The sequence below is a fragment of the Lotus japonicus genome, chromosome 2 (genome assembly GCF_012489685.1).
Source record: "Lotus japonicus ecotype B-129 chromosome 2, LjGifu_v1.2".
Taxonomy (NCBI): Eukaryota; Viridiplantae; Streptophyta; class Magnoliopsida; order Fabales; family Fabaceae; genus Lotus; species Lotus japonicus.
This window is the reverse complement of record NC_080042.1, coordinates 92,825,064-92,849,399: the sequence shown is the minus strand read 5'-3', so window position 1 is coordinate 92,849,399 and position 24,336 is coordinate 92,825,064. Positions and strand designations below refer to the sequence as shown.

The following is a 24,336-nucleotide window of genomic DNA, read 5'->3' as shown; positions in this document are numbered from 1 at the left end:
AGGGTTTGCACCCTCCAAGTTGATCGCCAGGTCAGGATTGAGAAAGGAGATTTGATTTAGTGCTTTGGCGAAGCCAGCCTCAAATTGATCCAAAACAGAACATTGCAATTCAGCAATTTCTGTTTTCATTTTAGAATTCTCATCCAGGGTTTGGTTATGAACAGTAGTTATTTGGGCGAGGTCAGCTTTCACTTTGTCATTTTCCTCAGTTAATGTCTGAACAGAAGCTTTGTGATTTTCAGCAGTCTTCTTCGCATCCTCAATCTCTACAGCCAAATCAGCAGCCTTTTTCTCATTCGCTTTGTTGGATTTATCTAACAACTTCAACGTTGCTTTCAACTTCCCAATTTCTTTTTCTTTTTCTTCGACAAGTTTGGCATTGGTGAGGCCATCGAATCCATTAGATTCTAGGTCAATCATCTTGGCGACTGCAGCAATTTCTAAGCCTTTGGTCATCATAGCTTGGCAGGCCTCTTTTAAACCCATCTTCCTCATCTTCTCACGGTCAGCTTCAAAAACCAAGTTTGTCTCCACCAGAGAGTTGAAATATATCTTTGAATCCCAAAGTGAAGTTACTTCAGTGGAGGTCAGTTCTTCAAACTCCTTCAGCAAGTTCTTCCAGCAAATAGGCGGAGCGCTTGATGAGCAGCCTTTATTCGTCCCTGGCGAATCATTTCTGTTCATAAATTGCTCTAAGGAAGTCTGGTTCGAAGCTTTGTTCTTCTGAGAGGCAGGTTCTTCAGTCTTTTTCTTTTTCTTGGCGGGGCGACCAACTTCTGTGCCAGAATGGCTGGTGTCTTGGTCGGCAACAGACTTTGAAGGATTCCTTTTTTCACGGGCGGCCTGTTGTTCACGGCGAAAGCGGAGGAGATCTTCTTCAGTAAGGCGAGCCATTTTACCTGCAGTAGTATAGTGGTGTTAGAATATGAGAAGATTTTAATATAAAGTGGAAAGGTAAAATGCATAATGAGATGCCTTACCAATGTATTTACCCACTTCATTCTTAGAAAGGGCGGCCATAAAATCTGCAAGGTTCAATCCTAAGCCAGATAAAAGTTGGCAATCTACTAATTCTGATTCAGTCAAGGCATCCTCGGAAATTTTGATGATGCCTTCATATTGGTTCGTCCAGTAGAACGGAAATCGGGGACTCCCGTCATCAAAGTAAAAAATATCTTTACAGGGTTCTGATTCACGGAGTTTGAAAAATTTTCCTTTGAAGTGTTTATAGTGACTTTTGAATAAAGTGAATAGTCCTAAACCCCTAGCAGTAGCAAGCGAAACGTATTCACCTCTAACGTTTCGCCCACATGTCTCAAAAAAGTAGAAAAACTTATTACTGGTGGGTTCGATTTTTAGAGTTAGGCATAAAATTTCAAAGGCTTTTAAATACGCCCAAGCATTGCCATGAAGTTGGGTAGGAGCTACATTCAGAAGGGTTAAAACGGAACAGGTGAAGTCAGAGAAAGGCAGAGTATACTTCAAATCGGAAAATAAGTTTTCAAAGAGATAGGTAAAGTTTCGCCCCTGATTATCTGGTCCCCCAAAACAACACGGCTCATCAGGGGCGCAGGGAATTATGTCCAAATGTGCATCTAGGCCATCTTTCCTAAAGTTGTATTTAGTGACTAAATCTATAATAGCTTTTGGAGTAGAGTATTTAGAGAATTGTTTTTTGATTTTACTAGCCACCCATAGGGAATCGGCAATAGGTGGAACACTAGGGGTAGGAGCTTCTTTACGGGAACGTTTGGAAACCATTTTCAGAGTATCCTGAAAGTAAAAGGTTTAGAAGTGTAAGACGGAGATGGAATAGAGTATGAGTTTTAGTTTAAAATGCAAGTTTTATGCAGTGTTTTCTGGGTAGAGAAAGAGTTATGGGGTTAAAGGTAGGAACTTTCATGCACAAATTCATGTGAAAGTATAAAATAAAGAAGAAGAAAGAAGAGGATTGTTACCTGAGAAAAAGGTGGAAACTTGGAAGATTGCTGGGATGGTCGATGCCAAGTGCAGGAAGCACAGAAATGGGTTTGGCAGAGAAGAAGTAAAGTGTTGGATTTCTTCTGGGGAGAGTATGGGTAGTAAGGAAATGCAAGTGAATGACAAGGGAAGTAAAATGTGAGGCTTTATATAGAGAAGGAAGGAGGGGTGAAGGGATGAGATGAAAAGGTGAATTGATTAGCAGGCGAGTGGACGCGTGCTTCCATGTAGACACTCAAGGGTCAGGTTTGACGTTAGACTAAAGGGACACGTTAGTCAAGAATTTGAATTTGAACGGTTGTGATTCCTTGTAAAAGTCAAGTGGAAAGGACGTTTCAGTCCGGAAGACACGACGTTTCAAGGACAATTGGAACGGGCACGACTTTCTGAGGTTGAATTTATTTCGTGTGCTTTTAATTATATTTATTTCTCATGATGGTAATTATGGCAGTGGGATTTAAAGACGCATGATAATGCTGCGGTTCAAGTTCCCAAAATTTTGTGGATATCTGTTGGTGTAATTATAGCAGGAAAAACAATGATGACTCTTGCCACAGAAAAGGCGTAGGAAGTGATAGGTGCAGAGATTTGACAGGCTCGATTCAACACGCAAGAAAAAGAGAAGAGGAAAGAGATAGTCTGATGTGCTTATTGTTTTTCGCTTCTATTTAAATGTACATGTGTTATGATTTACACGCCTATTTCAATTATATTATGAATGCATTAATGATTGTGGGCTGATTAAAGACACTTTCGTCTTATTCTAAGCCTTAGTGTCTTGTGGGCTTGTGGTCTGACACGGGCGCGTCAATGTATAAGACACTTGGGCTGATCACTTTGTATATCTAATGGGCCGGGCAACCCATGGTTCGTTCGGACCGAAACCCAAGTTATATAAAACAGGAACCACCCAAGCGGTGGGAGGCTATCATTTTCACGCATTTTTCATCTTGTTCGTTCCTTATCGCTCTCAATTGCTTAGCCCTTGCTTGATTTTTCATTGGTCTATTTTACATTCCTTTCGTTCTAAATCGATTAGCCTGAGAGGATAGTTCCATACCGGAACAGCTGTGACTTAAAAACAAAAGAAAAAACTAATAGACAACAAAGCAAGCATAGCTCCAAAATGCCTCCAGACTTGTAGTAGTGGCCCAAAAGAAGATCACTCATCTGAATCATGCAGAAGCCAAGACGCTGAAGCTGGAAGGCAACCGTAGCAACAACAAATGACCTTCACAGAGATCCAAGAAACGACGACCAACCGCTACACAGGGACCTGCTTCTACCACACCCCACCAGCTTCCAACAAAGTGATGATATACGTAAACTATGGTGGGTGTTTGGTCAGACCGCCACAAAGTGGAAAAAAAAACACATTTTATCCACAAACATAGATATCTGAGGTGTTTGCCACTCTAGAGCGGTTTATCAGTTATTTTTGTTATTATGGTGACAGACTAACTTCGGCTTAGGATATAGTTAGATCCAACGTTGACGATTTATTCTCATGTTCACACATAAGAACTCATTTCTCATAAGATACATCCCCTAAAAACATATATAGTTAACCCTAAATTAGTAGTAGTAGATTTTATTTACTCTACTCTATTATTGCGTAGATATGGACCAATAAAACAAAGAACCAAATCAATAAGATACAAAGAAAATCAAATATCATATATCCTCTTGAAACATTAAAATTTTAAGCACGTGGGTCTCTCTTGTGTAATCTTCATCTAACCTATTTTTAACAAATGTGATTATGTGAGGCTCAGGACTCACACTCATATTTACGACCCTCCTCTGTAAAAAAAAAATGTACAGAAAACGTTATCCCCAAAATCGTCTCAAAATAATCATAATAGCAACGAGCCGTCCCCTTGTTTTCTTAAATTTATTTGGCGAACGATTCGTCCCTCTGCGCAATATTCCAACCTTACCCTTTTTTTTTTTTCCACCCAACCGTACTCAGTACTCATTGGTGGATACTATTTGTGACAAAATAATTTATTGGGAGAACCAACATTGTATTCTTATATATTTTAAAAATATAAATTTTGGATGAGAGCCTTAGGATGTATCTTAGTCCAAGACGAACAATCGTCAGGCTCAAAAAATACTTAAAAGTTTACACATTTCTCTATTTCATTAGTTGCAGAGACTCAATCCTGCAACCTATCACATACGAGATTATGCCGTTTTTCACTCTATAAATTTCATTTAGTTGAAATGCTAAATGACGGTGGTATTTTTATTTGTAGACCTTGAAATAGTATCAATGAAATTAATTATTTGTAAACCTAAATAATTTGTATTGATTTAATCATTATTTGTAGATCGACCTAAATATATTATTAATAGGCTTAATTGCACTTTTCGTCCCTGATGTTTGGTCTTTGTGCAATTTTGGTCCCCTTTGTTCTAATTGCGCGATTTGAGTCCCCTTAATATTAATTTGTGACAATTGGGTCCTTCCCTTAGTTCTCTGTCTAAATTGATCTATGTGGCGTTTATTAATGATGTGTCACTGGTACTACTGTCACTAGGATTCCACATAATTAAAAAATTATAAATATATAAAAGAATAAAAGAAATGGCATCAGTAAAATCTTTACGTGATATTATCATCTTCTTCATCTTCACACACATCCCCATCAACAAAAAGAAAGGCCATAACCTCATCATGTTCTTCAACTTCAACCAAAAACCCAGAAACACAATCAATCGAATAAACACTTCTCATGGCACACCAAACCCAGCCCTATATCATCTTCAAAACCTTACAGCAAAACCCCAAACCCCCATAAGATTTCCCCCAAAACCCAAACCCAAAACAACAACAGTAAGAAATCCAACCAGATCTACAACGCGAAGAAGAAAAGATGAAAAAAAATTGAAGCTTTCTTAAACCGAGATAACCTCTCCTCTACACCCACAATCATCAGCCACAACACCAAATCCATCACTTCAACACCTTGTTCTTTCCGAAGCAAATCTTGCAGATGCAAAATTTAATGATGGGGAGATTAACAGAGGAAAAAGTTTTCAACTCCAATCTCTTCAACTTAGATGTCTGGGTTCAAAGCTATGACCATCAACTAGTTCTGAGTCTCAATCTAGGTTCAAATGTCTTCTTCTTTCTTCCTCCCACTCTTCCCTCTGTTTCAATCTTTGGCAAGAAGATGGACATCATCGATGAAGATTAGCGGCACAGGAAATGAAGATCAGCAGCGGCAGAGACGAAAGATGAGTTGATGAAGACGTGGGAGGAGCTTGGAATGATGAACAGAGATGGGACAGTGAATTGATGATGAACGGTGAAGAGGTGGGAGGAGATTGGAATTATGGGTTTTTGTTTAAAAGTTTACTGAATTAATTAAGTAATAAAAACTAATGGACCTAATCTTTTGACGGTCAATTGAATAGTGGTGCAATTAGTTTTTTGTTATTTAATTAAATAATTACATAGTGGTGCAATTAGTACAAAGAGGGGGTGCAACTAGAAGAAAAGATGGTGCGATAGGTGAGGGGGTGTGAATAGTAGTGCCAAATAGACTAACGCCGTTTATTTTTAACGGTCAATTGACGGTATGACCAAAATTGCACGTTCACAAAATAAAGGGGACCCAAATCGCGCAATTAGAATAAAGGGGACCAAAATTGCACAAAGGTCAAAGGGGATGGCAATTTTGCCCAAACCCATGGGTATCCGCCCGAACCCGATCCGATTTAACGGGCAAAATTCGAGTTGACTGGATTTGGGTTTGGGTTTGGGTTTTGCCCGTTACTGTAGCCATTTATGGGTTTGGGTTTGGTAATAGTTAAATCCGTGCCCATACCCGTCCAAACCCGAACCCAAAGATACCCGAAACATAAAATTACAAAAAAACCCTCATACATATATATATTTATAAACTTTGTTCTTAATGATTGATGATTATTTGTACTTTTGTATGTTTGAGAAAGTAAACTCTAAACTATTGTTGTCTCACTTTTGTGATAGATGAAGATGATGAATAGTATTTATTTTTTCTTTCTTTCAAGTAGGTTCAGGATCGGGTTGCTATTTTACGTAACTAATGGGTTTGGGTTTGGGTTTCGGGTAAATCCGAAACCCAATGGATTTGGGCATGGATTTCATTTTATCGCCCATGAGGGTTTGTGTTTGGGTTTGGGTTTGGGTTCTAGGATTTGGGTTTAGGTTTGGTAATTGTAAAACTCGTGCCCGATCCTACCCGTTGCCATCCCTAGGTCAAACATTAGGGATGAAAAGTGCAATTAAGCCTTATTAATAATACTAATAATTTAGGACAATATTCTAGCTATAATTTGATTTTTTAAATATTCTTGCAACCAACAAGTAATCATGAGATCAATCCCCTAAAAGACTCAGACATCATCAAACTATAATTTGCAGTGATTGCTAACCAAAGCAAATGATTTGAATTAAGAAAACCAAAATCCATACAAGTCAGACATAAAAAATACTACTTTCATGTTGAAAAAAAATAGTGGAGCTTTTCTAGGTTTCTGCAAATCTCAGCGCAGACCTACATTAATTTATAATATTTTTTGATGGACTTTAGTTATATTATACCACATCATTTAATCATTTATGGTTCATTATATGGTTCGCGGAATTAGTATATGGTTCACGAAGCCGGCAAGGACCACTGTCTGTTGAGAATCTGTTGAAGAGCCAACAATTTTCCAGCCGCTTTGTACACTATTAATTTTTAATACTCTTGTAATTTAATTGTCTTATAAGTATAAGGCATTAATTTAATCAACTACCGCACAATTGAATTTTGAGAAAGAAAATAAAGGTCGATCTTAATATTTGCGGAAAAAAATTTGAAAAAAAATCAACGCTAGGAAGTTTCAAGGATCTGCCACATGTCTCACGGCCAAAATTTGTGAAGGGTGGAAAATTATATAGTTAAGTACAACTTTAGGTCGTGTGAAGAAAGAGAGAGGAAGATTTTGGGAAGACAACTAAATGGTGATTGAATAACAATGGTTCTTTGCAACTTGAGGGGCGGATTGGATGAGCAAAGCACAACGGCGTTAGTTAGGTGATAGCCTCTTTAGGTCCTTTATCTTATGGTGGTTGCTACTCTGAGTTAGCAATAATATTATATAGGATATCAATCACCTGTTGACAATATAATTGGTTATGCTAAGCAGGTGTTTTAGAGAATTTATGTAAATAGTTTATAAACTATTTATATAAAAATTGAACCAACGAGGCAAAGGAGGGTAAGTCGGATCAAGCTTCTCCGCGAACAGGGGAGATGATGGTCCGAGCTTTGGATGGGACTGGAGCTACAGTGGATGGGAAGGACACTGGAGGTGCTTGTAAGGACTCTGATGTTTAAGTCAGTAGAGGAAGAATAACGACAAGTGAGAATGTAAAGAGAAAACTTGAGAACTTACCTTTGGTACTGGATGGAGGTTGGTATCTATAATGGTGGTGTGGTAGATTGGGCTTGAGGGGTGGCAGTGGTTGCACGCTTGTGGAGCGTTGTATCCATGCCGTGAGGCTACGATCCTACGAGGGTAAGGTGGCAGGCCTAGCATGCTCAACGCATGTTGCGGGTCAACCGCGACGCTGCAAGTTTGCTTTGTCGGGGGGTGGTTGGCGAGAGGTCGCTTTCGTGACGTCAAAATGCCACTAACACTCCTAAGCCCAGCATGCTTCTCGTTGTGATATGGCCAACCGGTTTTTTCGTGCTTAGACCTCGGGCGGGAACCGACCAGTTAAGGGTATATTTCAACCGAGAAGGTTCCATAACAAAAACTTTTTTGTACTTGTTTTCTATAAGTTATTCAAATTAACTTATGAATAAATACTTATGCATATTTATGCATATTTTGAACTCATTTCTCCGAATTAGCATATGAATAAGAGCTTATTGTCAATTCCATGCCTTCCTCTCTCGCATTTTCATGACAATAACTTTTCTCTTTTTAATAATAAACAATTGAAGCAGTACTACACATGAGCTAGATAAAGGAATAATTAGATGTTTTTACTTTTATAAAAGTTGATAATCGAACTCTCAACTACTTATTTAAGAGATAAAGTGCTGAGTCATTAAAAATTAAAATTATACATATATTTTATTAGTTTGTTAAATAAACACATGATGAGCACACATATGAAAAACATTCTAGATGTGGAATTTGAGTTTGTATTTTCAAAGTCACCTGAAAGAGTCGTTGTCAAGCAACCGACACAAGTCTTTGATTTGTTTAGTTTCAATTAATTAGAACAACGCGCAATCCCACTGGCCACCAACCTCTTATCTGTAGACGGCACGAATCAATCTCCTTTTCTCCAAACACGGTCTTATTTCATATCAACATTCCCCTCTGTTTTTGCCACATTCTCAATCACCTTTATATGTCCATATACTTGAGCAAAATAGAAACCAACTACATTCATTAAACAATAAACCGTGTGAATGAGAACAATGAATAAAACATGTGAGGAATATGCGTTTGTAGAATGCCTCTTCTTCTCACTCTCTAATCGTCTTTATCTCCTTAATTTTTCTTAAGCACAACTATTAACAGAACAGTTAAGAATAATTTCTTCGCTTGCAAGTGCTCTCACTGGTAAACTAATGACCCCAATGTGCACATCATTCTCACAGTTATACATTACATCTTGTCGTTAAAATTTACTTTAAAAAATTGAATTAACAAACTTCCACATATCATTCAATTTACATGACTCAGGTTCCCTAAAGTCACCAATCTCCTACATTCATGCATACACAAAATTTGTGTTAATCATACACTTAAATTTTTATACCAAGATCAAGAGTATATATAATGAAAGATATAATGAAAATGTTAACCCTCTTAAAATTAATTCAATAAGCAAAGAACCAATTTGATCCTTTGAATCATCGATCTAAAATCTAGCTAAAAGAATAATTTTCCCGCGGTCATGAATCATCAAACTAATGAATCTGAACATTGTTTTGCAGCTTCATCTTCATCTTCATCTCCTCCTTCTTCACCAGAATCCAATGAAGTGAGTTCCTTAGCTCTCTGAGCTTGACCTTCCCAGTTGGTCCGAGCCAAAACCACCAACATGGTCACCATACACGCCGCCTGAGCCGCCAACAAACCCAGCCACAAGCCTTTGAAATCAAACCCAACAAAGAAACTCAACCACACCGCCACCGGCATTCCGACGAAGTAGAAGCAACACAAGTTCACATTAGCCCCCAGCTTCGGCCTCGCCGTCCCCCTCAAAACGCCGCAAACCGTGGTCTGAGGACAGTTTCCGAGCTCACAGAGTCCAATAATCGGCAACACCATTGAAGTCAGAGCAATTATCTGAGGATCCATTGTGAACATTGAAGCCCACACATTCCTCACAGAAAACGCAAAGAACAATGCTGAAAATCCCAACACGAAACTGAAACAGAGGCCTATTAGCGCTGCGAGCTTCGCTCTGTGAGGATTCTCAGCTCCGAGTTCGTTTCCAACTCTTGTGGAAACAGCAAAACTCAACGAAGATGGGAAAATATAGATCAATGCAGTGGTTTGAATCAGAACCCCCATTGAGGCAACGGTTGCATGAGGATTTATCAACAAACCGCAGAGTAAAATCATGATTTCATACCACCACCATTCGAGGCAAACCGAAATGCAGCTCGGAATCGCTAGATTCAAAAGCGCTTTCCAACCTTTGAAGCAAGCAGAGGAGATTCCAGTCCATGTTTTCTTGTGAATCCCAGAAACCCAGATGTAGATAATCAAGGAGATAACCAGATTGAAATTTGTCCAAACAGCGCCTAAAGCAATGCCTCTGATTCCGAGGTGAAGAACCGAGACGAGGAGGTAGTTGATGGGGATGTGAAGGAGGATTGAGAGAACTGCACAGTATGTTAATGGCAGAGTAACTGATTGGCTTCGAAGGTAGATTCGCAGAGGGTGGAGCAGCGATTGCGCGACGAGATCCGGTAGAGAGTAGAGAATGTAGGATTGAGCTTCGGTGGCGATGTCTTCTTGCTGGCCGCATAGGAGTAAGATTTTCTTCATGTTGAGCCATGAGAATGCGATGAAGATTGAAGTTAGGAGGAGGAGAATCACTGTCCTCTGCATCGTTAGGCCGAGGAGTTTGAATCTCCTCGCCCCGAATGCTTGCCCACATATCGGCTCCATTCCCATGGCGAGGCCTGAGAGAATGGAGTAGCCGGTGATGTTGGCGAATCCAATTGCGAGTGAGCCGCCCGCAAGAGCAAGCTCGCCCGCCCGACCGAGGAAGAGCATGGAAATGATAGACCGAGAGTAAAGTAATAGGCCGGTTAAGACCATAGGCCATGCAATGTTTACTATGCATTTTGCTTCATTGAGGGCCAGAGAATAAGAATAAGAATAATGGGTCTTTTCTTGTTGTTGGGATTTTGTTGGGGATTTGGGGATCAAAAGGGTGAACATGTCAGGCTCTTCCTGTGTTTTGGTTGTGGATACATGATGATGATTTGGATTCCCTTCATTGCTTTCACACAAACTAGAGGTAGATGATAATTGGCACATGGTTGGGACAGTTTCTCTTGCATACAGACAGGGGGGACAGAAGAGAGAAAGAGAGTGGGGGTGTTTTTGTGTAGACTCTTTTGGGAATTTTGCACTTTGGTAGAGGGGTTTAAAAAGGGAAGATTTGTGCTATAATAATATTTGAGATTCTTGGAAGTATCTGAAAAATGGAGCAATAGCCAATAATATCAAGGATGGCCAGTAATATGAGGATATATAGAGTTGACAGAGTAGTATTGGCATTGGCAAGCACCAACTCAAATCAAAGGCAACAGCATGCTTTGCTTTCAAATTTTCAAGCAGCTTTTTATGACCGACAACTACAGTTGGTGCCTGCAAAACAAAACGCACTTGGCCTTAGACGTAGTAGTAGTAAACTAGTAATAGTAACATAACTTTGTCATTGTGTGAGAATGTTTCAACCATATTTAAATTGTCAATAGCGTAATAATCAGATAAATGAGTTAGAAAAGCATTAAATAACTGTTTAACTCCTGTATTAAGCTGTGATCCGTTGAATTATGTAATCTTAAATTGGTTTAAATTAAATTTATGGACTTGTCCACATAACATGAAGAACGTGTGGGTTTGGTGTATCCGGAGTAAGAGGCAGAATTGTGTTTAGAACTTTAGATTAACAGTTTTCACTTTAAAGGGGAGGACCCTTTCTGAAAATGGCAGCTTGACTTACTGTTCTTAAGTTGAGTATGGGAGGTTTTATGGTCAAAACTCATGTGAAATCAAAGCCATGTCGGCATTAATTACCAGGTTTTATATTCACTTTGCTTTGAATCCAAGCAAGGTATACTTGAGTTTTGAAAATTCCAGCTATTTTGTCCCCAAATTGACCTACTCCAAATGTTATGTGTAACTATGATATCAATTGTGTTAAAGTATACATTTTATTTACTTATTTGAAAAATTAAGAAGAAATTAATTTGATTTATTTTTTGTCCAATGTCAATCAATAACTTGGGTTAATAATTTATTTTCAATCATGATACATGAAGTACCTTACGTGTTAGAACACGCACGCACTTCTCCTCAGACTATATCATAAAAAGTGAAAAGTCAAGTAGCAAACTATAAATGTTCAATGGTAATTTGTGGTGGTTTTAAACCGCGCTACAAATACAAATGTACATTTGGCAGCCAAGTGTCCATGATTTATGATTTATTTTATTCTATAGTAAAAGGATGTTTGGTCAAAGTAATAGAAGGGCGGTGTGAATGACATGGCAATAGCTACCAACCAACGTGTACGACTCTTCTTTGTCACCAACATTGTCTTCCTCTATCTAGCGTGTCATGCGCACGGACACAGCAAAAAAACCAAGGGCTAATTCAATGTTTACTGTTGTGTCAGTTTCTAAAGGAGGCCAATTAACCAATTGTAATTCGTTAGTTGATTCTGGTTCTTCCTCTGTCTTATTCACTAATCCTCGTGTGTGTTGTAGTCAATTCCCTTGTTTTGATTATTACACCTAGTCACTCTTATGTGAAGCAGGCTAATTTGCTTTTGATCAATATCCTTTTACTACCTAGTGGGATCGATGGAGAGGTGTATGGAATAAAAAAATAGGAAAAGAATGTGGTGGGCAATATTATAACATACAATGTGATAAAAACATGAAAGAATTAAGATATAATTAAAAAGAAAGAAAACGTGAAAAGTGATTGAAAGAGAAAAATAATTACTTACTATACAAAAAATAAGATTCCTTTCCTTAATTCAGGTGCTTAATGATATGGCTTACGCGTAGTAGCTGATACTACTACTAGTGTGTTGTGTTCCATCTGCACTAATTTGCAAAAGGTAATGTGAACATATGGAAATGGAATGTCAAAAAAGTGGACACAGCCCTCAATTTCATTTCTGCTGACAATAATTACTTTAAATGAATCAAATTTCAAGTCAATTAATATTGGAAAATACGCGCCTTATTGTATACGTTAAAGAGCTCCATGAACTTCCAGAAGAATGCAAGTAAGTATCATGGTGGTTGACGGACTCAAACTATCAATATCAGAAAGACTTATAATTAACTTTAGTACATGATTAGTCTACATTCTACTTTGTGAAGATTTTGTTCTTCAAGGGTTAGCACTCGTGACTTTTGGGACACAATAAAGCCAATTACTATGTGGCCTCTTAATGTGTAGTAGGAAGGAGAATGAACAACCTACTCTCACTGCATGTATATATGCTCAACGGAGCTAGCCGTCAATTAAACCGGGACCATAGGTGTAATTAATAAATCTTGAAATTGGAATAATGAGAAAGGAATCCTGTTGAAAAAATAATCAAGTCCCACATGAACAAGTTAAGGGGCTACAATAGTTTATAATTTTTGGACCACATAACACACTCACATTAAGCCCACCATACATATACCTATAAATTAGAGGAGAATTTCAGACCTAAGCTTCCAAGTCTTAAATTTTTATTTGATTGTCTTCACAAAGACTACTTCGGAATGTTGCGAGATCTCAGAATAATATAATATTCTCCAATTTCCAACCTCCATCAACATTCATCCTCTTCTTTAAGATTTGAATCTTATATTTCATTACAAATCATATATCATATTTGAATCCTCTAAGATTTGATTAAGATGAATGTTGAGGAAGGTTGGTGTTGGTGGAAGAGGATTTGGGGGTTTCGGTGGTGGTGTTGGGTGAGGTGGGGGGGGGGGGGGGGGGTTGATGGTGGTGGTGCTGGGTGGAGTTCAATGGTGTTGGATTTCTAATTGTGAAGGCTGGGTTGAGAGGAAAAAGATGAAGATTGACGAAAGAGAAGAAAGAAGATGAATATTGAGTTTAGTTTTATTTTGAGTTAGTAGATGAAGTTCATTTAGATATATTATTGAAAGAAAATAAAGAAAAAGAAATAAAAAAATTACCTATAATAGCAAGTCAAAAGGTTGTTGTTAACTTTACACAACAACAACAAGAAAAGTGCTTGTTAGAGGCCCCTTAAAATGAGAACTTCATTTAATTTTGCAATGTCTTGTAAAGTACAAATTTGAAGCTAGTATTCATCTCAAGCTTATCTAAAGAAATCAATTCAACTATTTTGACTACTTGCATGTAGTTCTTGTAATTCATCATGGTTTTTATTTGAAATTTGAAAATAAATTATAAACTATACTAATAATGGATATAAATAATGTTGCTTTCACACCCCTCTTTCGATTAGAAAAAAGTGGAATAATGAGATAGATAGGAAGAAAATAAAAAGTAAATGACATAAAATATGAGATGTGATAGATGATATGATGAGAGAAATATAAATAAAAATGGATGGAAATTAGATGTATACAAATGAGGGGTGAACGTATCAATATTAGTAATACTTGGCAAGTTAAGTGTGATAGGTGATGTGTCCCCGAACGTTAGCTTAAGTGATAAGAGTTAGGGGACATAAGGGTTTGGGAGGGTGAAGGGTCTAGGTTCGAACCCTGAGAATGACTAATTTACTAACATTACTAACAACTAACATTTGCCTACAAAAAGAAATGTGATATAGATGTGATAGGATTGAAAGATATGATAAATGATGTGATGATAGTAAAAGAGGAAAGAGTAAGAAGAAAAAATTAGTGAAAATGAGATGGGAGAGAAAGGTAAGTGTAAATATATCATAACTCCATACTTGATGTGTATTCATAATTGAAGTAAATTTCATATTTTGCTCAATTAAGTTCACGTGGAATATGAAGTTCCAAAAAAAAATCACGTGGAATATGCACTCCCCCCCCCCCATCTTCTAGGGTTGGTACTTGGGAGGAGATTACGATCTTTTTTTTCAGATTGTTGCCTCCCCTTAACTTGCACTCTATTAAAAAAGGCCCAAATCTAATGGGCCGCCACGATGATCCAATCTTGTTAACAATTAAATTCCTAAATTAAAAACAAAAATGATCCATTGTCTAGCAAACCTTATTGTGAATTTTCCTCTTGTAACAAAAAAAAAAAACTGTTTTTTTTTTTATTTTGATAAGCAAACTTTACTGTGAGTCTGCGACTAGAAGTTAATTGGAGCCTTTTCTAAATTCAATTTGATGAATAGAAAATCAATTCTTCCAAAGTAAGTTAATTCGGCTCTTTTGACAAAAAAAAAATAATAATTCGGCTCATCCGAGCTATCTTACCATAAATTTTAGTTATAATTTTCTTTACCTTATTATAAAATTATTTATTAATCCCTTAGTTTATGTTTTCAAACATAAATGTTTATTTTTTGCACCAAAAAAAAATGTTTATTTTTTTACAAGAGGAAGAATAATCATAAAAGTTTGTTTCTCCTTTTAATTTTATTTTAATTTCAGCTTTAGTTCACACACGAGTACTCATTTTCAAAACAAAACAAAAAAACACACAAGTACTCAACAAGATGTTGAATTATTCAAATCCACAAAATTTAAACAAACGTACCTACTTAAGAAAATAACAGAACCTACTTAACAAAGCAACAAACTAAGCTGTACCAAAAAAAGCAACAAACTAAGCAAAACAGAAAAAAGATAAATAGTTTCAACCTATACAGTTGTTACTAGCATAAAAACAAACTTAAAAAAACTAACTAATCTAACTTTCAGGATCTGGTTTCTGATCATCAGATTTCACGAACTTCTTCCAATAAGGATGATTCTCCCACACCACCGCCATTTCTTCAATAGGAACTCCCTTGGTCTCCGGCAGGAACTTATAGATGAACACGCTCATCACAACAACAAAGACCGCAAAGAAGATGAACAGTCCAAATTTCATGTGACAAAGCATGGCAGTGAAAATTTGAGCAATGGCAAAGGTGAAGATCATGTTAACAGAGACATTAATACTCTGAGCAGCAGAACGCACTTCAAGTGGGAAAATCTCACTAGGTACAAGCCACCCTAATGGACCCCATGACCATGCAAACCCAGCAACATAGACGCATATACCTACCACAACAAGTACAGCATACCATTGGGGGAGGTCACCAGGGTTGCCACTCACTCCAAACTTCACTGCAATTGCTATGGTTATCACAATCTGCATTCAATCATGTTATGAACAAAACTTATATAAGTAACAAAAAAACAAATTCAATGCATTTTAATTGTGACAAATACATTTTCTAAATAGAGGTTAATTAATTGAAGTACTACCTGACAAATAAACATTTGAGCACCTCCTTCTAAGAAGAGAGTGCGTCTTCCAAACTTATCAACCGTCCCAATTGAAACAAGAGTGGCGACCGCGTTACATCCTCCGGTGATCAAGGCAGACATGAGGGAAGCAGTGGCTCCAAAACCAATAGTTTTAAACAAAACAGGAGCATAGAACGTGATCACATTCATCCCAGTGAGTTGTTGAAAGAAGGGAATGGCTATGGCCATTGTTAACTGAGGCCTGTACTTCCTCTCCAACAAAGACCTCCAAGGGTGTTTCACGCCTTTGGAGGCCTCACTAGCCGCCACCAGATCCTCAAACTCATCATCAACGTCAGGGGTTCCGCGAATCTTGATCAGTTCTTCCTTGGCCTTCGCGTCTTGACCGCGCTCGATCAGTGAATTTGGGGAGTCTGGAAGGAAGATTGCTCCGATGATTATCATTATTGCAGGGACCGCCGCTAAACCCAAACTGTAGCGCCAGCCTTCGCCATTCTTCATTTTGGCGAAAAAGTAGTTGAGGAGGTTCGCCACAAAGATTCCTATGGTGATTGCCAGTTGGAACATCATGTTAAGAGCTCCTCTGTACTTGTAGGGAGCAACCTCGGACACATAGATTGGAACTGACTATAAACAATGAAAAACAAGCATAGGAAAAAAATGTGACATCAATTTAAATAACAAAAAAAATTTCACGGGCTAATAACATAAAATTTCTGAATCCGGTCACTAATAAAATTGATAGATTTATACCTGATTTGCGCATCCGATTCCAAAACCAAGAAATACGCGGCCAATGATGAGCATCCAGACATCTTGAGCGAAGAAATTGAAGGCTGCGCCGATGAGAAAAAGCACACCGCCAGAAATCATGGTGAGACGCCTTCCGAAGAGGCGAGTTATGGCGGAGGCTCCAATAGAGGCCACAAGAGCGGCCAGGTACAGAGAGGAAGTGAAGAGGGTTAGTATCTGGCTGTCGAATTTGCAGTATTGGTTATCAGAAGGCTTTATGTTGTGCTCCTTTTCATAGACTTCAGGGAAGAATTTCTTCAGAAATGGATCCATGGAGGTAACTCCACCTATAAAATACACAAATTAAGTATCATTTTGTTATAGAACTCATTACATATTGAACTGAATGTTTGAGTATACGGTAAAAAAATCATGGTAAAAAAATATGTAACAATAAAGATGTATGTACCGGAGATGCCGAGATCATAACCAAAAATTAAGCCTCCGAATGCAGCAACGATACAAGTTGTGATTACTCTCCCGGTAAGTTTACCGGGATAATTTTTTCCCTTCCCTATGTAAGCCCCTGCCATTTTTGCTCTCGATGAAGAAACAGATGGTGAGATGGTGATATTTATAAGTGAAGTGAAAGAGGTTAGTTATCCACTTATCCTATCCATTTTCAAATCCCACCATATTAGAAACGGTATTTCTTCAGATTCAAGTATTGTTTTTTTCAACGAAAATATCATATCTCTTTGTTGTTTTTTTTATTAGTAAAAAAATTATCTCTAAATCTAAATCTAAATGATATAGTTTGAGAGTTAAGAAAACTCAGGTGTCAACAATTTAGAGCTACAAGACTTCTAAGATCCACGTGTCCAACCTTCACACACCTTTATTTTAAGAAATTTGTTAATTATGTTATACAAAAAAAAATTACTAAAATGCTATACAATTAACCATTTCAGATAAAATGCTAAAATGGAAAATAAATACTAAAAATAACCACAAACTATTTCACATGCATCTTCATTTCTCATGCACCTACAATTTAGGAATTTGTTGATTAGGCTATAGAGTCTAAGATAAGAATTCACCACTAGAAAAAAAATACCATTTCAGAAAAATTACTAAAGTAAAAAACAAAAACTAGAAAAAAAAACACAAATACACAAGCGGCTAAATCAAGTCCAAATCCACTTCCCATGTAACCCAAAAAAAAAAAATCAAGACTCAAGTGATAAATTTCAATGATTTTTAAAAAAAAGTAAAATAATAACAAGTCAATCCTGCTACTCTAAAAATACTGATTCCTTAAATACATCAATCAATAAACACGTCCAGATTCACAATTTTATATTTGCAATTTGAATAATTAAATACCTCCATAGAGAAAACAAAATATCTCATTTCAAATTAATTGATGAAAAAACAGATTTATTATGTTTAAGAGGAGATACAAAACACACATGCCATTGATGCAATGGGCAAGTATACTGTTTGGAGAATTTTTACTTTCACGGGCTATGTTTCTCTGGCCTCTTTAAAGAGCACAGGGACAAAGACAAAGACAGTTTAGGAAATAAAGGAAAAGATGTACGAGTGTGTTAACCAATGTATTGAGTTATAGCTTCACGCCGAGTTGGGAATTTTTCTTATTTTTTTTTTGGTTCATCGGAATGTGAAACGACAAAAGAAAGACTACAAAGCTAACAGATCCCGAGCTAAGATGGGATCAAGCTGAGGAGGGGGGTCCTCTAATCGAAGAAAGTCACACTGCTGAGACAGACCTAAACCGGCTAAGCAATCCGCCACTTCATTGGCACTGCGGGAAGCATGCTGGAGCTGAACACTCCACGGACGCTGAAGGAGCTGCTTAATCTCCAGAAAGTCTGATGCTAAGGCATGGAAGTGAAACACATCATCCCGAATCACCTCAACAATCTCCAGGCAATCAACTTCACACACAACACTACGAATTCCAGTGTCCCATAAGAGAGAGAGACCCATCCTCAAAGCTGTCACTTCTGCCACAAGCGAGTCACCACCATTACACCCTGCCATGAAGCCCACAATCCACCTGCCTTCCGGATTACGAACTGCACCGCCCATACCCATCTTCTGCGTCGTGGGAGTAAAAGCTCCGTCGGTGTTGAGCTTAAGTGAGCCCTGAGGAGGAACTTGCCACCGGGAAACACCACTCCCAATATTCACAAAATCCACATTATTACACAAGAAGGCTTCATAATCCTTGCACTCCTGCCGGATCCACCTAACAGCAACCTCCACTGTCCAATCATTGTCACCAAGCACTGCTATGTTCCTCCAACGCCAAATACCCCATAGAGCTGCAACAAATAACCTACCATGCTCGCCACAGGCTTGGGAGCGGACCCATTCCATAGTCGAACCAGCCAGAAAACGAGGCCAAGTCCACGCACTTAGCCTCAACCACACCTCTTTCGCATACGCACAATCCCGCAAACAGTGCTGGGCATCTTCCACTGGGTGGGAGCAACGAGGACAGCTAGGAGAAGCAACCAAGTGGCATCTAAACCGATGATGATTGACCTGGATGGCGTCATGAAGCAGGAGCCAAATGAAGACCCGGATTTTCTCTGGAGCTTTAAGTTTCCATATCCAAGACCAAGTATCCACAACAACAGGAGGAAGGTCACGCGAGCACAGCCAAGCATAACCTTCTGAAGCTGTGTAAAAACCCTTCCGACTCGGCTGCCAAACCCAATGATCCTCAACATTAGCTATGATCCGGGGTTCAACACCTAGAATCTGATGCTTGAAGACCTCAGGCATGTCTGTATACAGGCGAGACAGATTCCAGTGGCCATTACTAATCAAATCCACTAGCTGGAAATCAACATCCGAGATGTGAAGAAAAGGGACCTTACGGGCCAAAACACTAGAGCCACACCAATCTCCGAACCAGAACGAGGTCGAACCATTACCAACTTTGAAAGTGAAGCCATCCCGCAGGACATCCCTAGCCTTCAAAATGCCCTTCCACATGGATGATGAAGTAGGGTTAACAGGAGCCTCAAGTATAGATCTATCCTTCAAGTACTTGTGGGCCAAGACATTTACCCACAATTTCTCAGATTTTTGAACAAATTCCCAGACAAGTTTCCCCAAGAGAGATGTATTCGCATGCTCAATATCACGAATACCTATACCACCATACGGTTTTGGCAAGGTAAGGGTTTCCCACTTCAATCGGTGCCACCCTCGATCACCCGTAGCATTAGACCAGATGAAGCGACGAGAAATCTTATTCAAACAACTCGTTGTTCTTCGAGGAAGCCACACCACCTGAGCCGTATACGTTGGGATGGAAGCAAGCACTGATTTAGTCAAGCATATTCTCCCCGCCGTGTTCAATAATCGACTCTTCCAGGCAGCCAACCGACGAGCAACCTGGTCCAGTAAGTGATTAAACTGTGCATGAGAGGCCCTTCCACCAGCCAAAGGAAAGCCAAGGTAACGTCCAAGGTCACGAACGAAGCCAATGGGGCAGACATCAACAAAGCTATTGCGTACAGCAGCAGTAACACCTCTAGAACAAAGAGCCTTCGACTTGAGGTTGTTCACTCGGAGCCCAGAAGCATCCCCAAACTGCTCAAGAATAGTAGCCACCAACTGCACTTGACATCGCTTAGCTTTGCAAAATAACAACACATCATCTGCAAAAAATAAGTGAGACAATGGGGGGCCCCCTCTAGACAAAGTTATTGGAAGCCAAACCTTCTCAGACACCGCATTCTGAATATGAACAGAAAGTTTCTCCATGCACATCACGAACAAATAAGGAGACATGGGGTCTCCTTGACGCAAGCCTCTCTTAGGATTGAACCATGGAAGCCTGGCTCCATTCCATAAAAGCGCAAGTTTGGAAGATGACACACAGCTCATAATAAGCCTCACAATAGAGTCTGGAAACCCAAAGTCTCTGAGCGTACCCTCAAGAAAATTCCAAGACAACTTGTCATAAGCCTTCTCCAAGTCAATTTTAAAGGCCATAGAGCCATTCTTAGCCTTGGAGGAGTTGAGGAAATGAATCACCTCATGAGCTAGAATTGCATTATCAGTTGTACCACGACCTGGAATGAAGCTTGATTGTAAAGGCCCAATGAATTGGTCCAAATAGGGGCGGACCCGACCAACAAGCACTTTGGTAATGATTTTATACACCATATTACAAAGACTTATGGGTCGGAGATCCTTCATCTGGATAGGCACTTCTATTTTAGGAATTAACACAATGAGTGTCTCAGCGAGAGAAGGATCAATGGAGCCCAAAGTAAAAGCATTACTGACCACCCGCCAAATGTCCTCTCCTACAATATCCCAATACTTTTTAAAAAAGATTGGTTGGAAGCCATCAGGTCCTGGAGCTTTGAACGACTTCATGGACCACAACGCTCGTCTAACCTCCTCAAGAGTCACGGGCTCCAACAAGTCAGCTCTGCAATCATCTGGTATCTGAGGAAGATTATTCACCTGAAACTGCTCCTGCACATCCCCTTCCGCAGCACTAAAGAGATCAATAAAGTACCCCTGGGCCTCCCCTCTAAGCACATCCTCATCAGAACTCCAACTATTATCCCTTAGCCGTAGCTTGTGGATTTTATTTTTCTTCCGCCTCATAATGGTTTGAGTATGGAAGAAAGTTGTATTCCTATCTCCCAACTTGACCCATTGCTCACGAGACTTCTGAAACCAAAGAATTTCCTCCTGGCGTAGGATCTCTCTATATTCCTGTTGCAACTGATTCTCTAGCAGCACCATACTCGGCCTGATCTCAATGTCCAGATCACGTTGGACTCCCTTCAAACGTCCCTCCACATGCCTCTTTCGTTGAAAGACATTTCCAAACACAGTTTTATTGAAAGTGTTGGAGTCCTGCTGGACACGAGCTAGTTTTCCAAGAACCTCTTCTCCCGTGCTTCTCCACGCGTTTTCCACTACACCTCGATACGCCTCATGCTCGACCCACCCTGCCATGAATCGGAAAGGTCGTTCATTAGGGCAAGGAATAGCACTCGTGCATCTGAGGAGGAGAGGATTGTGGTCTGAATGCATTCTAGTCAGGATATCAACATAGGCTTCAGGAAAGGTATGCCTTCATTCATGGTCAGCAACTGCTCTATCTAGGCGTTTAGAAACCTTAAGAGTCCCACGCTCCTTCCTATGCCAGGTAAAGGAGCCTCCTTTTACTCCAAGATCAATCAAGTGGCAAGCTTCCAGTGCATCTGCAAAACGAAGGGCCCTACTAGCGAGAAAGGCCCCTCCCCTGACCTCCAATGGGTAGAGAATCTCATTGAAGTCACCCACCACCATCCAAGGCTTCACAACCGTCGACCGGAGCTGAGCCAAGTGGCCCCAAAGCTCCTCTCGAAGATTCGGCGTAGGACTTGCATAAATGGCCGAGCAAGTCCAAGAGAAAGCACCAAGCACAACATCAAATGTCACAGCCTGGTGAAAGGACTCCAAAGGCATCACCTTGAAGGGGGAGCTCTGGTGGCAAAGGACCCAGATCCCTCCACTATGCCCAGTAGCTTCGACGATGCACCCTGGAAGAAAGCCTTGAGCCTTCCAAAATCTTTGGGTCCTCTGGAACTGGCAATGCGTTTCCACTAGAACAATAATATCCGGCTTATGACGCCTGATATACTCTTTCAAAGCTAACTTAGCGTTGGCGCTAGTAGCTCCTCTGACATTCCACATAAAAAGAGAGAAATCTTCGAACCCTATCATGGTAAACAAAAAAGAAGAGATAAGTTACCACTCAGACAATCCTTGTGGACGAACCAGGGGATAGACTTCTTTCCCTTTCCCTACACACCGGGGCCTCTACTGCATCCTGTTTCTCGTTAGAGGGTCCCTCGCTCTGCCGCAAGGGAGTGTCAGGAGGTCTACCAAGGTCATGTGTAACCCCTGGGGCTTTTACACTCCCAAGTTTTCCTCTCACAGTATCTCCTGCCACGCTCAATTTCGTCATCACATCTACTTTCCCCCCAAAAATTGGGTCCTCCAGCACAGCTGCCAGGGTGGCTGTGCCCTTCTTGAGAATTGTGAAGCTTTTGCCATCTCCACGTGCATTATTAGCCTTATCACGTGCCATAACCTTCAGATTGTGAACATTCTGTGGGCCATCAGTGTTGGGTCCACTCCTTTTATGGTTAGTCAACCCACCTTCGTTTTGCTGTCGCACTTCCCCTGGAGTACTTCTTGCTTGGGTGCTACCAGCTAGTGGGGCAACAACAATGATTGGCTCATTAAGGCTGTTTCCGACATTATCTCCATAAGGAATAATCCCTTCATCAATAGAAACCGTTACCTGAGGCAGTAATTCCTTATTAACCCCTTCGATTTGCGCGTTATTGCCAGAATCTCCTAGCATTCCGTTCACAGTCAAATCCTCAGAATCCTTGTGGGCCCTTTCTTCTCCCATTATGGCATCAGCAACAATTATTTCCTGGTTTTCCTCCACATTGACAAGCGCATTAAACCGCGAGCCGGAAGTCTCGTTTGGCTTCGAAGCATAGCGGAACTGCCCACCTTTGGCCGCCGCCGGTCGCTGCACCCTCCTTGTTGGCCGCTTGGCGATCATCCATTCACCAAATGGTTGACTTTCCTCCGGTACCGGCGTCTTCTTTAGATTGGCTGCAGATTGAGAGCTGCCTTCCCCAGAGGGAGTAATCACCAAGGGACAAATCTCTAGGCGATGGCCAAACCTCCCACAATGGAAGCAAATTTGATTTAATCCCTCATACTCCACTTTGTATGTAACATCATGAAATTCAAATTCATGCAAAGCCCGGAGATCCACCTCCACACAAATCCATGCAAAGCTCCCTCGCCCTGTACCTCCTTGCAAAAGCCCGCCTTCTTGATCACTCGTCAACGAGTGCACATCAATCTTTACCATTCTCCCCAACGACTCGCCAATCCTCCAAAGGAAGGTCTTGCCATAATATTCCACAGGAAAGTCCGGTATGCGGACCCAAACTGCCACCTTTCCGAGGTCATCATCGGCGGGAATGAATTCTGGTTTCCATTGCTGGACCACTAAATAATGACCCATAATAATCCATGGTCCTCCATCAAAAACATGCTGAAAGTCCATAGAATTACTCAGCCGTACCACAAAATAACCATGGTTTAGATCAATAACTTCCAAATGTCCAGTTGGTTGCCAAAGGTGCACTAGCTTTGCCCTCATGAAGCTGAACCCCACCGTCTTTCCTAGGAGCTTGACAATGACAGCCAACTTCCAAGGCCTTCGCGCCTCCCGCACCTCCTGTTTAGTGACAGTAATGACTGGGCATAACGGGTCAAACTCCCTAGTCTCATTCCCAGGTTCCGTGCCCTCCTCGTCTTCTTCCTCCTCCATGTCAGAGCCAGCAAAATCCAGCGGTTCCTCCTCATCCAGATCAGCACATCGCCCATTGATTCCAGAACAGATATCACGATAGGAGATAGGTTTCCTTGCTATTATTGGCTGTGTGTTTACTGGGCCAGAGCGCTTCGCTTTGAAGGTACTCCGGCGGAGAAGATCAGCCTCCTCCGGGGACGGGCCGCCAGCATCTCCCACAGCGTTGGAAACGGTGGAAACCCTAGCAGCCATTATATTTCTAAACACGGAGTTGAGATTGGATTGTTTATCATGAAAAACTATCGGGAATTTTTCTTATTAATTTGTTACTTCTCCATTCCAAAACTATTGCAGTTTAAGAGTTCAATAATTTATATTATAATTTGACTGAAACACCTTATTTAATATGAAAATCATTGGTCAACTAATTGGTGAAAATTGCGATTGATGGAAATAAGAGGTAATACTTGGGAGATATAATATTAAATGAGGGCAATAAAGAAGAGAATGATA

General features: G+C 40.0%; 4 protein-coding genes across 4 annotated transcripts; all 4 read right to left on the bottom strand.

Annotated features, from left to right (window-relative positions):
* Positions 1-8,679: 8,679 nt before the first annotated feature.
* Positions 8,680-10,901, bottom strand: LOC130741147 (protein DETOXIFICATION 49-like). The gene has a single exon (XM_057593955.1). It carries the CDS (start codon positions 10,537-10,539, stop codon positions 8,947-8,949), a length of 1,593 nt encoding a protein of 530 aa, XP_057449938.1. The 5' UTR covers positions 10,540-10,901; the 3' UTR covers positions 8,680-8,946.
* A 4,114-nt stretch (positions 10,902-15,015) lies between these two features.
* LOC130737305 (sugar carrier protein C-like) lies at positions 15,016-17,020 on the bottom strand. The gene is made up of 4 exons (XM_057589056.1): positions 16,897-17,020; positions 16,449-16,774; positions 15,693-16,322; positions 15,016-15,576 (listed from the first exon to the last, which is right to left on the bottom strand). The coding sequence occupies exons 1-4, from the start codon at positions 17,018-17,020 to the stop codon at positions 15,130-15,132; spliced, it is 1,527 nt and encodes a 508-aa protein (XP_057445039.1). The 3' UTR covers positions 15,016-15,129.
* Positions 17,021-21,569: 4,549 nt separating this feature from the next.
* Positions 21,570-22,202, bottom strand: LOC130737304 (uncharacterized). Its single transcript, XM_057589055.1, has one exon. The coding sequence runs from the start codon at positions 22,200-22,202 to the stop codon at positions 21,570-21,572; it is 633 nt and encodes a 210-aa protein (XP_057445038.1).
* Positions 22,203-22,233: 31 nt separating this feature from the next.
* On the bottom strand, positions 22,234-24,075 carry LOC130737303 (uncharacterized). Its single transcript, XM_057589054.1, has one exon. The coding sequence runs from the start codon at positions 24,073-24,075 to the stop codon at positions 22,234-22,236; it is 1,842 nt and encodes a 613-aa protein (XP_057445037.1).
* Positions 24,076-24,336: the final 261 nt, after the last annotated feature.

What these genes read in the sequence shown, in the direction of transcription:
- LOC130741147 (XM_057593955.1), bottom strand. Translation starts at nt 10,539, where the DNA reads ATGTGCCAATTATCATCTACCTCTAGTTTGTGTGAAAGCAATGAAGGG.
- LOC130737305 (XM_057589056.1), bottom strand. Translation starts at nt 17,020, where the DNA reads ATGGCAGGGGCTTACATAGGGAAGGGAAAAAATTATCCCGGTAAACTT. An exon ending in TTATGATCTCGGCATCTCCG is followed by an intron (nt 16,775 to 16,896) that starts GTACATACATCT and finishes TGTATTTTATAG; the next exon opens with GTGGAGTTACCTCCATGGAT. An exon ending in GAATCGGATGCGCAAATCAG is followed by an intron (nt 16,323 to 16,448) that starts GTATAAATCTAT and finishes CATTGTTTATAG; the next exon opens with TCAGTTCCAATCTATGTGTC.
- LOC130737304 (XM_057589055.1), bottom strand. Translation starts at nt 22,202, where the DNA reads ATGATAGGGTTCGAAGATTTCTCTCTTTTTATGTGGAATGTCAGAGGA.
- LOC130737303 (XM_057589054.1), bottom strand. Translation starts at nt 24,075, where the DNA reads ATGGCTGCTAGGGTTTCCACCGTTTCCAACGCTGTGGGAGATGCTGGC.